An 18,860-nucleotide genomic window follows, 5' to 3' on the forward strand; every position below is an offset into this window, starting at 1 on the left:
AGTGAAATTTAGGAAGCACACACTAATGCACATGAAAGAAAATAACCTCAGTTACATCCATATAGTGAGGGGATTTACATTAGCTTTAATACTCTGGGAAGATCTTGGAATCACTGTAGACAGTTCTTTTACAATGTCAACTCAATGATCAGCAACAGTAAAAAATATTAAGGCTTATTAGAGAAAGAAAGCACAAAGCAGAAAATATCATTATTTGATGCATTCACGCCTTGAATATTCCATGAAGTTTCTTGCAATCCACCTCAGAAAGGGCACAGTTACCATGAAGAAGGCACAAAGAAGGTTGACAAAGAACAACCAGAGGGACAGATTTGATTATTTAAAAGCAGAAACTAACTAGACTAGAACTTTTCACAGTAGCTGGGGAACAAAACCTGCAAAGAAGAAGAAAGAAAAGAAAGGTCTTTAAAAAAACCCAAAAAACAAACCCACATGAACAGGACAGGCAATGCATATTGGCAACAGTTACTATTTCTCATAGAATAAAAATTGCCATCATCAGATAAAATAACCAAGCAGCAGGCGTACAACAAAGGAAGAACTTTTGCCCCTGTAGCACACACTTGAATCGTGAAACTCCTTGCTTGCTGTCACAGACTGCTGTGGAGCCTAACGGGACACCTGGATTCAAACCCAGGTTAGATAAAGCCATTTCTGAAAAGAGATTATTTGAGGACACTTGGGGGAACTTTAGCAGAAGGCTACCTCAATTTAGAGGTTCTCCTCATCTGACATGTTTTAGAAGCTAAATACTTTTGCATGGGTCACCAACTGGTCAGTTTTATTCTGGAGGTCTGAAGACACAGTGCATGGCTCTGCTGAGACTGCAGAGATGCTGACACATCTCTAAAGTGAAGTAGCCTCACAAAATCTGAAACTTAAATTTCAGTAATAATAGGACTTAATTACTGACTGCATTAATTTGTTCCATGGGGAAACAATCAGGTTTTGCAGAAGTGGAAAAGCTGTTGTGTCTTATCACTTTAAGGTTTTTTGTTTAAAAAAAAACAAAAACCAAAAAAAACCAAAAACAACCCAAAACCCAAAAACCCCACAACTTTCCACATACTTGACATCCTTTTAGAAGCAAAAAACAGCTTTTGGAGAGACCGAATTCCACATAGTAGCTCTGGATCTCTCAAATAGTAAAAACACCATAAATCCCTCCTCCTAAATTTCTCAGACACACACAAACACAATCCTTACATTGGAATGAATAAGGAGTTAACGGAGTATCAGACTTCATATTTAAAGAGCCAACATACATTTAATGAAGTTTAACAAAACAGTATGACAAAATTTCTACTGGACAGTATGACATACAGCAGTATGACAAGTTCTACTGCACTGATAATAAGTATTAACTGAATAATCTATTTAGCTTCAGAAAAAAAAATGCTGAACTCCTTCTACGCTATTTTATTAAAAAGTACTAATCATCTGTTTTAAGATCCCCCTCCTACACTAAAAAATGCCTTTTTTAGAAGCACCCAAATCAAACAAGTTCAAACAACTTTTTAAAAACAGTATTTAACACATTTATAGCTAACGATGTTTATTTTAAACTAAAGCCATATATAGAAACTGAGATGGAAGTGAAATTCCCTGTAATACTTAATTGCCACTTAAATTACTCAACACTTGCATGTATACAGTAAAAGACAGGGCATACAAAATTACTATCTATACAGACAAAGATGGGCAGAAGAGAAATCCCGCAAAACCACAGGCTTTCTTTTACCGTGGGACAACTGAGACAAGAAAAAAGCAAGAACTGGACATTCAACTGGTCTAATTTTTATATCTGCCAAGAATCCAGACATGGGATTTGATATGCAGAAACTCCGACTCCCACTGGTACAAAACCTCACAGTCCCTGTCCGTATTCACTCCACTCTGCCCCTCCCGCATACCCCACAAAGGGGAGGGGGGAATCAATATTTGAATCACTTAATATGTTTAAAAATTAAAAAAACCCCAAAAACAAAAACAACAACAAAAATCAAGCCATTAAAACATTGCCCCCCCCAACCCACTAGAGTTCACTAGTGAGAGTAACACCGCTGTCTTGCATTTCATTCCATTTGTACAAATATAACATTAAGTGCCATTTTAATTTACAAAGGGACAAGAGAAATGTTTATCAAAGTATCATGAAATTCCTTTGGGTACATGAAATGTTCAAGAGAATATTGCAAGATTGATGCTTAATCCAGCAACACAGTACTTGGTGCTTCATAACAACTCCCCAAGACAAGTGACAAAAGTAGGCATGAAAGTGAGGGTTTTTTGTAAAATAGTCTTCAGGTCTCAAGGTGTATTGAAAACTAACTTCTCACAGAAGACAAATCAAAGAGGCTCTGGAGTGCCAATGCCAACAGGAATTGTGACAGTATAATGCATATTTTATTGACAAATGATTTGGAAACTGTCAGAAAGCTGGTGGAAAAAAAGATGTGATTTGCAACATTATTTTTGTAAATTTAAGATGATTACCACTCCCAGGGAGATTTGGGATGTGTTGCATTAAGAGACAACAGTAAAAGAACTGAATCAGCAAAAAGAATTACATCACTGCTGTGGAAACGTAAATAAAATAAGAATAATCACATTTTTAATCTGCTGTATTTCAACTTCATAGAGAAGGTGCTAAACAGAAAAAGTACTATTATGTACAGTTATCAATATTGCACAAGAATATAAAAATCAGAAGTTCTTCAGTTTGTATGGAACCAAAGGAAGCAAGTGGATCCTATGAATTTGTGGGTTAAATTTACTTAGACCAGAGACCAATTTGTCTCTTGGTGTATGGGGGAAAAAGAATGGGAAAATTATACCCATTACAAAACTTGTATTTTTTCACTTCCCAATGAATCCTGAACAAAGAAGTGCTAAACAAATGACTTAAACATGGCCTTAACGTTTTCATCTTCAATCCTGCAATCTAGGGATAAACAAAAGGTGGTAAGACTTCGATGATCATCATCTCAGTTCCCTTCTCCACAGGAAAAGACATTGCATCATACTGGCTAGGGTGCAGATGATGGCATTTTCAACAAGCTAAGCAACAAAAGTTACAGCTTAAAGTGCAAACTCAGAAATCCTGCATGAGCGTATCAGGAAGTCTCTCAGCATACAAAGAAGATTTGGCTATGTAAACAGGAAGTGTACTGCTGTGCCTACACCCCTCTTCATAAAATGAAGTATTTTGGATTTCTCATTTGACCTTAGGCTCCCAAACAGCATGAAGATGCAGCAGCTCTAACCTCACACAGCAAAAAGCCAACCGTACCGACTGTATTTGTAAGAAAACTTCATTACGTCTATTGCCAAGCCTTACATTTATGCCTACAAGAATTTGCTTGGAGACGCACTTCTGTGTTTTTAAATCAGTGTATCTGTCTATTTTCTGATTAAACCAGTCACGGTAGTAGATGAAAAAACAATATATATACAAGAACTATGAGAATTAAGATGTTTGAAGTACTTCAGACAATCTATATCTCAACAGGCTAACAAAGCTAAGCTCGTAACCCCACTTTCCTAACATTAAGGATCTTTCAAAAACGTTAGTTTTGCTATTTTTACATACCTGTAGCATAGCAACTTGAACTGGACATATTTATTTAGTGGCTGTATATATGGAAATAAAGGTAGTATTACCATCTTCAACTATTTGGTTTTGTTTCAATGCATATTTGCACATGCATGTAAAAACACTAAAATAAGCCATCCAGTCTAGCATTTGAAACTAAAAAGGGGAAAAGAGAAGAAGAAAAAAAAAACCCACAAAAAAACCCAAACAAAAACCCCTCACCAAAACCACACACCAGAAACAACCCGCCGCCCCAAGATGGTTATTACAGCATAACACCTCCATTTCAAATCACAATGATGACACCGAAGTAAGGAGAGTACCAGAAGGAACCATCTGAGGCCTCACTTGAAAGCATTTTAAAACATGACAAATATTAAACTATAAAATGTCTTAAGGATGTATTCTTCCCAGATTTCAAAATTCCACATACACATGTACATTCAAGTAATGTAAACTTGAAGACTTGAAAGAAGACTGAAAACATTTCTTTCTAAGGTGAGAAGGAACCAATGCAATCAACAAGCCCAGCTACCACTGAACGGGAGGTTTCAGGACTTAATACTTCAAGTCCAACAGGTATAAGTGAACGGGACTGCATCTTGGGAAAAAAAAATCCAAACAATTTAAGAGTTTCCAGCAATGAAAAGTCCATCACAGTCTTCAGGAAATATCTTACTAACTTTACAGTTGCACATTTCTAATCTTAATTTGTATAGCTTCTGCCAACACTTGGATCTTCATATGCCTTGGTCTTTTAGATAGAGAAACTCTCCGTCAAGATTCTTTTCTGTGATATAAATAAATCTTTAAGTTTCTCTTCGGATTAAGCAATTGCAAAAAAACTGTATGTTTTAAGGTGTTTGTGGTTTCCAGTGAGCTTGAGCATTTTCATATGCTCTTCGTATGTTTAAATGGTCTTCTCTGACCCTTCACAATTTTTCAGCATTCTCCTGAAAACAAGCAGCAGGACCAGACTCAACACCCATAAACACAACAAATACAATCAATATCCATAAAACCCTTCAACTTATACTTGCAGAGATCATACATTTCTGGCATCTGTCAGTCTGCAAGCCCATGTTCAGCTTATTAAATACACTCATCTTTCTCCTCCACCAACCAACTGCTTTTCATAGTCAGTGTTAACTGGCCTGTAGGCATGCCACATTTGCTATTTCTTGACTTGTTGAAAACGTCCCCAAACAGATTATGCAAGGACAACAAAGACTGACATTTGCTGTGATTCTAACAATTTTATTTTCAACTCTTAAAAAAGAAAAGCAAGTTTTCCAACACAGAAGTCTCACCATACTTTTTAAAAACAAAAAGCAGCAGCAAGAGAACTCCCTCTAAAAACTAGAGCAAAGCAGTGGCAGTTGTCACGGAGAAAATACGTTGAGAAGCTGAAGTGCATTCACCTCCTTGCTACTTCAGTTGTACTGAATTACATCAACAAATTTATGAAATTAAGGTAACATATCTTAATATCCAATCTGTACAATACACCCAGCTAGTAATTCCTAGATGGAGATTTATGAGTCAAAAAACATCTCTTCAGGCATTCATGATGCTTACAAAACAGCACTATTTTTTCCTAGTTTTACCAGCAGGCTTGGACAATAATATGCTGAAACTGGGCAGGAGGGGAGGGAAGTAGTACTAGCCATATTACATTTCAGTAAAAGTATGTGCACGTGGTTAAGCAAAAATGAATATTCCCAAAGATTATTTTAACCCCATATACTTCGTTGTGGCTTAAACCAAGTCCTGTTTAACCAGATCTGTTACCAATGGAAGGTAGCAATTCTTTTCCTCGGGTCTGTTCTGAACTATTGGACCTCTGCCTGGTCTCCACTGCCTGGCTCCTCAAAGCACAACTCAGATGGAGAATCAAACCCGTAAGATACTGCAAAATGCCAATCCCCAACTCTTGAAGGCAGTGACTGACAACTATTAACAAGCCTTTTATGTGAATAACACATACCACAGGACAAGATTCACAAAAGCATCTCTGAGTACACAGAGCAAACTAAAATCTCTATTATAAACTAACTATAATTTTTATTAAGGAGCCATTAGATTATTTTTCTTTGTCTATCCTAAAACAGACCTTTTATGGAAGTATGCAAGTTAGTACAGCTTATATTAGAAAGTAAAATATTTGACACCACTTTATTAATGAAGGCACATATTTTTACACATACATGTTTGTTTTAGCTGTAGCAGTCTCCCAAATGTTCTCACAATTTCTGCCTTTCCCCACAATAAGGGGATTTTACCTCTCCTACAGTAAAGCTCAAGTCTTACTTATTTCAAAGTTTCCCAGAAGGTAAGCTCCATAGCCCTCTAGCTTCCCTGTATGTAGGCTAACTAGTAATTCACAAGAGGGACTAGGAAGCCTATTTCAATTTTTTCTTCAAGTATCAGTATACAGCTTGTTTTAATGGCAGTAGTAGTGCTAGACATGAAAAGGTTCAAGAAGCAAACAATTTTTTTTTTTTTACTAGATTGCTTGGAGCAATCTTTTTCAAAGCAGCAAGTTCCACCTGCATGCTTCCTGCAACTTGTAAGTCATTTTAGCCTTAGAGGGAAAATATCACCCCTCTACAATATTCATAGCTTTAAAATAACAGTTTATAAAAATAGGACATCCCAAGGAAGCAGAGCTCTTGGGTTCTCTCTCCCACCTCTCCTCCTCATCATTCATAAGCAAAAGGTTAAAGGCAAATAAGGTAGAACAGAAAAGGGTGAGAAGATGTAAGAAATAGACATAAAGTGAAATGTAAACTTTCTGAATGGTGCAGTCACAACATTCCTAAGGCCTCGATTGCACCAGTAATCTAGGAAGGCTTTTGAACACCAACACAACAGTGTAAATCTGTCTGTTCTTCATTTAATATGACCTGCACTTTTAAGAACTGCAGCTTTTAAGAACTGATTCGCACATGTTTACACTGACATTTGGCCACCTCTTGAAATGAATTGAACGATTACAGCAGAAAAAAAAAATGTTAAAATTCAGCCAGTTATCCTTCTTGTGCACTTCCAATTAACAATCAAAGAACTTAGTTGACTCAAAAAGAAAGTGTCTTTACTATGGAACCCTACGCTATGTATTGCTTGTTTTACCAAGAATTTGTGCTCTTTTTGCATGGCAGTGAGACAGGGGCAAGGGTGAGGACTTAGGGAAGAAGAGTGAAGAATTTATATTTGATAATTTTCCAGAAGCAACCAGGTTCTTGCCCTGGTATTTTTTGCAGAAAGCAGGACAAGGTCATCATAAAAAACTATATCCTTAATATAAAAGTAAGCAGGTCAGCTGAGTGCCCACCTCATCTAAGATTTATAATAAAAGAGTTACAAGCCTTAGCAGCTTTTAAATAATTCATTCCTCTATTCCTTTCCTTTCATCAATTCACTTCTCCACATCAACAACAACAAAACAATTCTCAAACAGTAATCAAATGCCTGGATGGCAGCTGCTTGATGGAAGAGGAACCGAAAGGTGTTTCTTCCGAAGGCAGAAGTATTGGAAGTACTTGGAGAAGAGTTGTATTGGGTTTACATGGCAAGGTTTTGGTAGTGGGGGAGGAGGGCTGCAGGGGTGGCTTCTGTGAGAAGACATCAGGAGCTGACCCCACGTCAGACACAGACAGTTCCAGCTGGCTCCAAGTCAGACTCGCCGCTGCCCAAAGCTGAGCCCATCACAGAAACTGGTGGCGCCTCTGTGGTAACATATTTAAGAAAGGTTAAAAAACACTGTGCAGCAGCTGGGAGAGAGGAGTGAGAAAACAGGAAAGGAAGAGCCCTGCAGCCACCAAGGTCAGAGGAGGAGAGGAGGTGGTCCAGGCGCTGAAGTGGAGATTCCCCTGCAGCCTGTGGAAAAGATCGTGGGGAAGCAGGTTGTCCACCTGCAGCCCGTGGAGGACTATGCTGAAGCAAACATCCACACTGCAGCCCATGGAGGACCCCACACCACAGCACGTGGACGTGCCCTGAAGGAAGCTGCAGCCCATGGAGAGCCCACACAGGAGCAGGCTCCTGGCAGGAACTGCGGTCTATGGAGAGGAGCACGCACAGGAGCTGTGGTGTGTGGAGAACCCACGCTGGAGCGGTCTGTTCCTGAAGGACTGTACCCTGTGGAAATGACCCATGATGGATCATTTAGTGAAGGACTGTACCCCATGCTGGAGCAGGTGAAGAGTGTGAAGAAGAAGGAGTGGCAGAGATGAAGTGTTATGGACCGACCGCAACCCCCAATCCCCATCCCCCTATGCTGCTCAGGGGGAGGAGGTAGAAGAGTTAGGAATGAAGTTGAGCCTGGGAAGAAGGGAGGGGTGGGGGGGAAGGTGTTTTTAGTTGTGTTTTTATTTCTCATTATTCTACTGTGTTATTAATTGGCAATAAATGAATTTCCCCAAGTCTAGTCTGTTTTGCTCACAATGGTAATCGTTAAGTGATTTCCCTGTCTTTATCTCAACTCACAAGCTTTTCATCTTATTTTCTCCCCATCCTGCTGAGGAGGGGCAGTGAGAGTGCAGCTGGGTGGGCACCTGGCAGCCAGCCAAGGTCAACCTACCACAAAAGCACAGCTCAGAAGTCACATCTCTTCAGTTCCCAAAGAGTAAGATTATTACAGAAGACAAGACAAATGTGACTTAGCTGCCACTGGAAACTTGTACATTAACTTTGGCTATAGTTTGATGTGCAATTAAGCTGTCACTGCCATCAAACAATAATTTAATGTCCTGTCCCTATTCTTCCCTCTACCCACCAACTTCTTCCACAATCGCTTCCATTTCCAGGTTCCCCTGTGCTCTGCCAGGATGAGCACTTCCACAGCTGCATAATGAACCAAATTGGGAAACTGGGACACATGGAAAATTATTCAGCAGTTAGTTTAGCTCCCTGATCCGGTAGAGCACACAGCTGAGCAAATAGCAATGCTAATACCACTTACAGGACAGAAAAGGGTGGAAACAAGGTCTGAGAGTGGGAAGAAAGGAAGGGACAGGCTCTGGACATTTTCTGTTTGTTTAGCAGTAGAGCTGGCTTAAAACTACACAGCAAAATGCAGCTTCAGACAGCTGCCTTCCAGTAACCTCCTTTGGTCAGAAATTCTGGGAGAACTACTGGACAGCTCAACCACTCTTCACAGGAGAGGGCGGAGACAGAGGTGCTAGAATAGGAGAAACAAGAATTCAAAATTACTGCACAATCAGTGTGACATCCAGTAGACACTACCTATGACCATAGTTCTGAAGTAGAGGAAGAAAAAAAGCAAATTCACATCACAATCCACCTGATACACTGTGAACATTTCTTCCTGCATGGGTTTGTTTACTAAAGGACTGGCCTAGACTGTGATGAGTTTCATGAACGTGTAACTCAACAAAAACCTGTCTGACAAAATAACCTAAGTAATCATATGCTCATTCAGTTTAAAATTAAACAGAAGAGTAAGAGAAAGAAAGAAGCCTGTAACAAGGGTTCCACTTTTCAGAAAAGCAAGATCTGAGTAATTAAGGGAACCTGAATTTAGATGTGACTGTATATGGAGAAACTGCAAAGGTACAACATGAGTTACCTTGAATTTGCATGTTAGCTGCAAGAAGAACAACTACATAAAACACAATGAAATCAGGGTTAACTGAAGAAATGATACGGAGATGCAAGCAGAGGATCGTGGACTGGGCAGGGGGTGATGGGGGGTGGAATCAGTATTCACCTATACCTGCATATTGATGTATTTTAAGAAGTTAAGATAACCAGGTTTGGTACCAGAAACTAGTGGAACTCCAACAGCACAAGAGCTAAGTCAGCTATCAGTGTGGTGCTGTGGCACCCCTGCAGCCGCAGGTAAAGCCTATGCACTCTCACCAGACACTGGGTTCAGCCTAATTCAGGATATTTTCACAAACACATTAATACTTAGAAAACTATCATTTTGTGCAGTCAAAGACAAACCAAAGTAGAATTTAGAAAGTGGGGAGAAAAAGCTTTTTAATCTATAGAAGCCAAAAGGGAACACAGAGCTAGGAAGACCAATGCACAGTAAAGATGACACAGAAACAGACACAGCCTAAAGATTAAAGTATGATCCAAACTAAAATTAATATTCAACCTCAATTCTCAACAATGCTACCAGTGTGAAAGCAGCAGGAGAAATTCATATGAATGAGTACATTAAAAATGCAAAATTATCACACTATTACATAAATACGAAAAAGAAAGAGCTCCATAAACTCAAACAGGGGTTAGGACAGATACAATTTAACACAAACTCAAACACATGAAAACACGACTTGGTACCTAAGATTTTTGAATTGATCGAATCAAGGAGTCTGCTCTCATAACATAGCAAATATATGCTTATATTTAAGAAACAAAGATAATGATCCAACACAAATCTTCCAATTAGGTTGACCTTCAAAATCAAGCAATTATTTAGAACACTGTTTGAAGGAAAAAACAATTAAAAGCTTAGAATTTGATAGAAAATAGGGTAAAAGGCAACACATTTATCAAAGGTAAACTGTATTAGATCAGTGGATATGTCTCTTACACAAGGTGAAATATTTATTTATTTAAAAAAAAAACAAAACCACAAAACCATAATAGATCTAATCAACTAGTCACCAGTAAAGCACATGAGACCATGCTACAATGTCAGTTTAATAATTACAGTGGAGAAGATGAAAACTTACACTGAAGCTATATAGATAAGAAGCAACTAGGAAAAGGCTTTGCTGCTAACATCCAAAAAGAGGAATGTCATTGTTCGATATTATTCAAGGAGTGATGTTGAGACCAATCTGATTTAACATTTCCACCCTGACTTTGCGAGAGCTTGGCTGCTACCGCAGAGCAGGGAGGCATTACTGACACAGAACACTGGACTGTCACCTATGAAAAGGAGGGAAAGAGAGGGAAAAGAAAAGAAAAAGGGGATGAGGAAAAAAATATGTTTGAGGTGTCCTCACCTACAGGAAACCAAAGGAAGAAAGAAAGATTTTCCTAAAGCACAAAAGGCAAAGAATAATTAAAATAAGAGGCTTATTTGTCCTTGTAATTCTACAGGATCAAATCATAGAATCATAGAATACCAGGTTGGAAGGGACCTCAAGGATCATCTGGTCCAACCTTTCTTGGCAAAAATCACAAATTGATTCTTCTTATCGTTACCTGTTTTATTTTTCATGATGTTTATTTGACTTAAAGGCTCTTTACAAAAGAAAAATAATCCTATTGGTGATACCTACTTTCATTTACATAATATCTTTCAGTGAACAAAAGCACCTTTCCAAACAGACACTACAATGCACATCTGACATGCAAACCTCTCTTCTTTAAGCAACCTGCAAAATATCAAGTAACATCAGTAGTAGAACCAACTATATGACCTAGGCATTGCAGCACCTTGTATCCTGCTTTGAATATTAAGCTAAAAGAAGATAAGACTTCTGAAGACATACAGAATTTCCATACTATTTTCCCATGCCTGAATTATATTAAGCAAAACACCAGCACAACAACAACATGTTGTTTAAGCTCTTGGTGTCCTGTGAAATACAAGTCTGCATAATTCAGGACAGGGAAGCGATTTAAGTTGATAACTTCCAACTGATCTGAAAAACTATACTGTAACATAGCCCAGAGTTCATGATGTCCTGTGAAATATATTATCTTTCTAATGAAAGTTATTTGCACTTCACAGGGTGCCAAAGGGAGGTTAGATTACTGCCCAACAGTACTTCAGTCTCATATTAATACGAAAGAAGATCAAGCTATTTTTCTTCAGTTTAATATTTACTTCATTACTACTGCTTGTAAGATCCTGAGATTTTTTCACCTTTTATCATACACTTGAGGAATCCGTAGCACCACATAGTCAAAAGAAGACCATAAATATTGACTTCATTTAATGATTGATGTTCTCACAGAATATGATGAGCAAAGATCAAACCTGTGAACGTTATTAGAATACTTTTGTTTCCCCTACTTTTACTTCTAATCTTCTGAACATTTAAAAGTGAATTCAAAAAGGCTTAGAAAAGAGCTACTGAAATGACCAAGAAATCAGAGAAGCTCTTAGGAGAGAGGATGAGAACAGCTAGCAAAAGAATGTGATCATTCCCCAAGCAAATCCAAGTAAACAACAGTGCAGAAATGTTGAGTGAAAGGAAAACGAACATAAACAAGTTAGAATTTCCAGATTAAATTCATTTTTAATGAGTTACTCAACCCTCAGAGTAATAAGGGTCTAAAACGGCCTTCTAGCAGAAATAGTAAGGATAAAAAACTGTTTTTAAAATGGAGTTTGACAAGTAGGGATTACATGATGTAACACTAGCAGGAGATTGGGTTTAACAAAGGAAATCCATGATAGCCTTAAATATTCTCCTATATTCCAAATTTATTTATAATTACAGTTTTGAGACTATAGGAAAAAATAGAAAGGCAAAGACATAGCACTGCTTTACATATCATTCAGGAGAAAGAAGGACTATATTGTCCTCTGTATTTTTTCCACAGAGGATGAATACAAAGTTACTTACTACTACAGGAAACTGCAAGTTGCTGTAGCACTTCTGCCCATGAAAACCCAAGAGATCTGTACAAGTTCAGTGACCACAGCATCATATTTTCCATTGTAGTAAAGACAATATTAATGAAGCAGCTGGTCTCTTATTAATAGAATTCATTTATCTTATTCATAGCAAATGAAGCATGTAGTAGACAACAAGCCAACTGGCCCATTAAGAAACAGATTAAATTTGACCTTCTCAGAAATCAGTTTAAAAGTTTGAAAATCCTAATTTAAAAAATTGCACAACATTTTCTTAAAGCAGTGACATCATTTCATATGGCATTTGAAACTCAAACCCACTCCTTTGGTAACCTGACATCATCCAATAACAAAATCTCTCCGTTTCAATATTAAGGCACAAGAACACACATGTTGAGTCATTCAAGGACTTTAACAACACAGTAGTCATTACTGACAGTATGGGAATTCACTTGCAGGGATTCTTGGTTCAAAATGAAACATCATGTGATGGACAGAAAATACTGTGCTCTGTAACAATCCACTACATACTAGTATTTGTTTTCTCCACATATATTTGGCTAAAGATAATATGATACAGACTGCAGCTGCTTTAAACACTAGAGGAAGCAATTAAGCTCCTTCTCTGGCCAAGAACCAGCTAATCATTGGTATCTTTGCATAAAAGGCTGAACACTGTTGGAATTGGTTTTGAAAATTACGTCCATAATCCATACATAACTCAGACATCAGTAGAAGTTGAGCAGGTCAGTACAAATGCCTATCAGAAGTAACACAACAGCGAGGGAGCAGATGACTTCAAAACATTAATGCCAATTACTAAGTTTCAACTTCCTTTTAGTGGGAAACTTTTTTTTCAGTTGGTAGGGGAATGATGTATTTAGAGACTAAGAAATGTAACCTGGTGTAATGCCCTGCCTCCCACCCAACCCTAACATGAAAGTCAAGTTATGCATTTTTGTATTATATGACTGAAACAACTAAAAGCAACCCATTTTCAAAGGCAATGTGAGTTATTTCTGAAATTCTCACTAGGAAGCTATACTTTTATAATTCCATGTTTGCCATCATAGTATCACATCGGGAATACAAAGAATCAGTTGTTTTACTTAGAATCTAAATTAATAAAAGAGAATGATTGCTACCAAACTTCAGTGATTATTCTTCAATGAACTCAGTCCTGCTCCAGTTAGAATCTGGAAAAGACATTGTAAAGATATAATCTCATGAAAATATGTGAGGCCAAGATATCTGGGAAAATGCATCTCTCTGGAAAGATACAAAGGGGGTTTTTTTACATGAAAAAAAAATCCCAAGAGAGATAACAAGATCATAGGTTCTTATGCTGTAATTTTGTCCTTATTTTTTTTTCCAGCCAGCTAACCCCCAAAATTTCCATATACATAGCCAGGTTCGTCACTGTATTTTTATAATTAGGTTTATGAGACAAGAAAATCATCCCTGAAAACTGTGTCAAAACAGTTTCAAGACAGTCTTTTCTGTGTGGAATTTCTATAAAACCTTGGTAAAAAATACCCCCTCACACCCCCCACAAAAGATGGTATTTCCATCTTGTGCCTGTTTCTGTTTCTCCATGTGTTAAGTAGTAAAATAAAACTACTAATGATTGCTACTAAATGACAAATTCCTAAAGATATCTGTTAAATCTTATTTATGTTACACCACAGCTCTGCATTAGCCTGCATCATGTTAGAACACTTTAAAAGGTATAGCATTATTTAAAACAGCTGCAAATCCACTGAACTTTCAACCATTTAAACCAAAACTTATGTAGCTGTCATCTTTGAATACATGAACTTGTTGCTAAAATAGGACTTAAGAGGGAGAGAAAAGGCCTCAAAAATCAGAGGGAAAAACTGAAGGCTTCTACACAGCAGTAAGCCATGAGATCACCTGTACAAGATGCATGTTACTTTTTTGGATTGTTTAATACAATATTCATTAACTTTGGCAGAACAGTAGGCCTATTATGGAAATTAAAAGCATACAAGTATTTCTATAATGAAATTTCCTATATAATCTGTATGACAATGCCCTAGATGAGGTTGCTTTTTCACAAGGCAACTACAAAGAAATTACAAAGTACACTATTGGCAAAAAGTACAGGAAAAATAGACTTGATGTTTTAACTGAAAACAAGTTGGAATCAATGAGAAGGAAAAATTTCAATTCTGCTTCAGGAGTCCAGCTACAGCTGGACCTCACTACGTGAAGCATTTAAGCATATGCACTTTAAACATGCATCTGAAAGATCTATTAAATTAGGTGCCTGAAGAAGTTATGAAATCAAAAGTTACCTAATAATCAAGAAAGCCAGTTGTACCAGGAGATTGTTTTTTTCTAAAAAGGTTTTTTTTTTTCCCTAGTTCATAAGTTAACAACAAAGAAACCTTCCTCCAGGTGCACCAAAGAAAACTATACGGTCCCACTTAACTGTGCCTACACACAGAGTTACATCTCTGTTGAAAGATAACTTTTCAATGTCATAGGAACATCTATTGTATGCATAAACTAAGCCTTTCAAGAAACAGTAATGTATTTAGTACCTCAGTTGATTTGAAAAAGAAAATGTAGTCTCTCACTGCAAATACTAATTGTAGGACAAGGCTGAAGGAGGCACAATGACCATACAAACGTAATGCTAACACCTAACTAAACTGGACCATATAATCTGTGTTCTTCTAGGGTACTCCCAGAGTCTTACATATTTAAAAAGAGAAGGAAACAGTGCAAAAAATGCTAGGAAAAGATTGCTGAGGATTTGATATCGATCCTAGCATTATCAGCTCTCACTGCATCCACAACAGTCAACTGCTGCTTCATGGAGCACAGTATTACAGCTCTACATACTACTTCGGAAAGCAGCATTCTTCAGAATGAACGTAGCAAAACCACATTAAAATGAAGTCTGACCTTATCTTGGGAACACTCCAACAATTAAAATGCAAAGTGTCTGCATACTACATTAAGTGTATTTGTTTACCTTCAATTTATGTGGAATATTTTGTCAGGTATTTATAAACATTGCCTTTTTACAGTAACTTCTTAGACACTGGATTGTGCACAAATTAATATTTTATAACTTTGTAATACAGAAGTTTAATTCCATCTGAAAAACCATGCACATACTGTATTTTCGTATAATATCTGACATTTAGGCAACTTCAAAATATTATGGTATTTTCTAACTACATTAAGTCAGCCTTACTGTCTCTTCTCTAAACATGCTCAGGAAGAACATGTTCCAAAACTCATTTCCACTGAAGCTCTGCAGCACAGTCTGGGTTTTGCTCCCAACAGAACTGATCTTCCAAAATGATATGTAAATGAAAAATCCTAGATCACCTAAAGAGATAAAATGTGGTAAATAATGCCTGTTTTTCTCCACAGCTTGTAGGTTATTAAATAGTCAAAGACCAAATCATAAGAGTTCATCACTGAAATCAACTACTTACTCCACTGTTTGATTAGATTTTCAAAGATAATTAAAGAAAAAAGCCTTGCACAAGTATTTCACACTCCACTGATTTTAAAGCTGAGTAGGAGTAGCTAGTGTGCTTTACCGCATCAAAAGTTCTCTACTCTAGGAAACATACACTAGTGCTACGTGCCATAACAGGTACACTGTCCTTGCAGCATGTACACCAGAGTCGGTATAAAGCCAGGATTTCTATTTTGTTGAGAAAAATCCAGACATTTCCCCAGTTGTCCTAACACAGGGACTGAGGCAGTATTCTGTGGAAGGCATGGTCACAAAATTAAGGGATTTGAAATGAACAAAAGGAGAAATATTTCTTACTACACCAGAGCAGACCTTATTTTCCTAAGGCTAAAAGACACTATAGCACACAGCATTTTGAAGTTGCACATAGATACAATAAGCATTGTGTCAAACACAATAACTTTTGAACTAAGAAGTTTTAAAAATCAGGAGAACTTGCAAGTTAAGTAGTGATTACTTGAGAGAGAAATATTGCTTCTCCTTGAAGAGGGAGAGAATTGTTAAACATGTTGATACAGGGTCTAAATCTAGCAAGGACTCACAAGTATTCTTCACAAAAATAATGGGATTACTCACTTCAGAATCAAGCTCTAAATTACTTCTCAAGAACGATATTCCTTCTACAGCAGTCTGTCTTTGAAAACTGAAGAAGAAAGTTGTATTTGTTCATATTTGATCTGGAACAAAAAGCAGTCAATTTCCAGTGCTAGTCCAGGTCAAAAAAGTACCCATGTGGTATCCTAACCTGTCATTACTATTTGTGCACACCATCTTACAGAACCAGGTTTGTAATAGTAAGTTTAAGGAAAACTTACATTTTTACTACTTAAAACAAGCTCAAACTTCCTGTCTTACGGAGCAAGCTTTTTAGCAAAGGGAAAGACCTAAAGTATAACTAAAAATCAAAGTTTTTTGCTCTGGAAAGAAAAATGTACCATTGAGTTTATATATATATACACACACACGAGCACATTTTCTATGTATTCTATCATCTCACATTCCGTGGGCATGAATACAGGAATTCATTGATTTTAATACAAATTCGCATAAGATGCTAGATTCGTATCCTGCTACTCACTAAAACAGAGATGTGTCCAGAAAAAACTCTCAAAAAGACAGTAGCTGCTTTATGTAAATGCAATGATGTAAATAAACTATATATAGTTGATGCATGAACAAGTACAATTAATTAATTCAATCCTACTGTTGGCCAAACAAAATCTTCACAATTTGACCTCCTATCCCAGGTAAAGAGACAAACTTTGGGTTTAGACTCCGGGTTAGCACCAGTTAGGTTTCCTATGAGCTAAGGAGCTCATAGTAACACCTGTTCCCCATCCACATAAAGAGCAATACTGCTATCCTTCACCCTACAAAAACTAGCATACCGTGTCAATGTGGCAGATATTTTTAAGGATTAAAGTGATTCTTTTCCTTGAACATCTCATGTTGCAGCACGAGAAGCTGCAAGTTACTTCTCTGCTCTAGCTGAAGGAAAGCTCTGGGCAACAGGCAATAGAGCTCCAAAGTGACTTAAAAACAAGAAGTAGTTGGCAAGGAGTTACAGGAGAGGAGGGCAAGCCGAGTCTGGTAATGCTCATGGCAATTCCTAGTTTTCACTTTATGCTCTTCAAGCCGTGAGGGCCGTTTTCAAGCCCCGGGAACCTGTCAGTGCTCAACTCGGGGAGCTTTAAAAGCACGAAACTGTTCATCCTTATCTCTGCTTTCACAATCTTCCAAAACGCATAAAAGTTCAACTACTACATAAAGACAGGGGGAGGGGGAAATACAAACTCTCTTATAAATTCCCTTCAGTGTCATGCTTTGCCCATTTACTACGGACGTCTCCATTATCTGAAGTTACCTAATTAGCAGCCAGCGTCCCATAACGAGACCCCCGGCAGCACTACGCGCCTGGTCTGTACAGCGATCTACACCACGACTTTCAGCCCCCCATCCCGAAGCTGGGCTTTTCCCCCCATCCCTAGGCGGGACCACCTCGGCCGGCCCGCTCCCCCCGGCAGCGGCGGCGCCCCCGCGCTGCCCGCTGACCCCGCCGGGGAGGGCGCGGCCCGGCCCGCGGGCCGGGGCAGAGCCCCGCACCGCCCCCGCTCCCCCGGGAAACCCACCCAGCCCCGCCGCAGGCGAGGCGAGGCAAAGCGGCGGGGAGGGAGCGGGGGAGAAAGTTTACGAGCCGCTTTTCAGCGGCTGCCGGCAGGGGAGCCCGCTCCCGGCGCCCATTCAAACAAAAGAAGCCCCTTCTCCTGCCCGCCGCCCCCGGCTCCCCCGCCCGACTCACTTCGCAGGGCCCCGATGAGGAGGCTGCCGTCCTTAATCAGCTCCTTGATGAACTTGTTCGTCCTCTCCAGCTCGATCTCGTGACACTTCAGGCGCTCCCTGAAATCCGGGCTGTCCAAGTAGGAGTCGCTGAACTCCAGCGTGGGCAGCCCCATGGTAGCGGCGGCGGCCGCAGCCCCCCGGACGACGGCGAAGGGGCCGGCGGCTGAGGGAGGGCCGCGCCGAGAGACGGCGCCGAGGGCAGACGGGAAAGTGGGGATGAGGAGAGGAGAGGCGAGGCGAGGCGAGGCGAAGTGAGGCGAGGCGAGACGCGGCGGCTGCCGCCCCCTCCGCCTCCCCGGAGAGCCTCCCGACCCGCTGCACCGGCCCCCTCAGCGCCCGCCGCGCCGGCGGCGAGACAGACGGCCGTTGGCGGCGGAGGCGGCGCGCTCCGGTCGCTGTCACCCAGCTACATGCTGCCCGCGGGCTCCCAGCGCCGCCGCCGCTCCGCCGCTTCCGGCAGCGCTCCCTCTTCCTTTCTCCCCGGCCCTAGCTTCAGTCTGAACCTCCCCCGGCCCGGCCGAGGAAGCCCTCCTCCCGGCGCGGCATGCTCACACGCCGGGGATGCGGCCCCGGTAGCGCCCGCCCCTCGTTCGCCACCGCCCACCTCCGCGCTCTGCCCTCCAGCGGCGGCGCGGACGGGCCCGCTGCGGCCTCGCCTCGGCCTGGCCGGGCTCGGCTGGGCTCGGCTCGGGGTGAGGCGAAGGGGCGCCTTTGAGGGCCAGCGCTCGCCTCCTCCTTTACCTGGAGCTTTGGGAGGCCCAGAGGAAGGCAGGGAAGGAGGATCGACCTCAGGGGTAGGGAGGCTTAGG

General features: G+C 40.0%; 1 protein-coding gene across 1 annotated transcript in view; it reads right to left on the minus strand.

The window, feature by feature from the left end:
• ARHGAP42 (Rho GTPase activating protein 42) overlaps positions 1-18,252 on the minus strand; it is a 172,583-nt gene extending 154,331 nt beyond the window's left edge. Inside the window, exon 1 of the mRNA XM_076328243.1 lies at positions 18,011-18,252. Coding sequence (XP_076184358.1) covers positions 18,011-18,164 — 154 coding nt within the window. The 5' untranslated portion in view covers positions 18,165-18,252. The remainder of the gene's footprint in view (positions 1-18,010) is intronic.
• Positions 18,253-18,860: the final 608 nt, after the last annotated feature.

Source organism: Aptenodytes patagonicus, chromosome 1 (genome assembly GCF_965638725.1).
Source record: "Aptenodytes patagonicus chromosome 1, bAptPat1.pri.cur, whole genome shotgun sequence".
Lineage (NCBI taxonomy): Eukaryota > Metazoa > Chordata > Aves > Sphenisciformes > Spheniscidae > Aptenodytes > Aptenodytes patagonicus.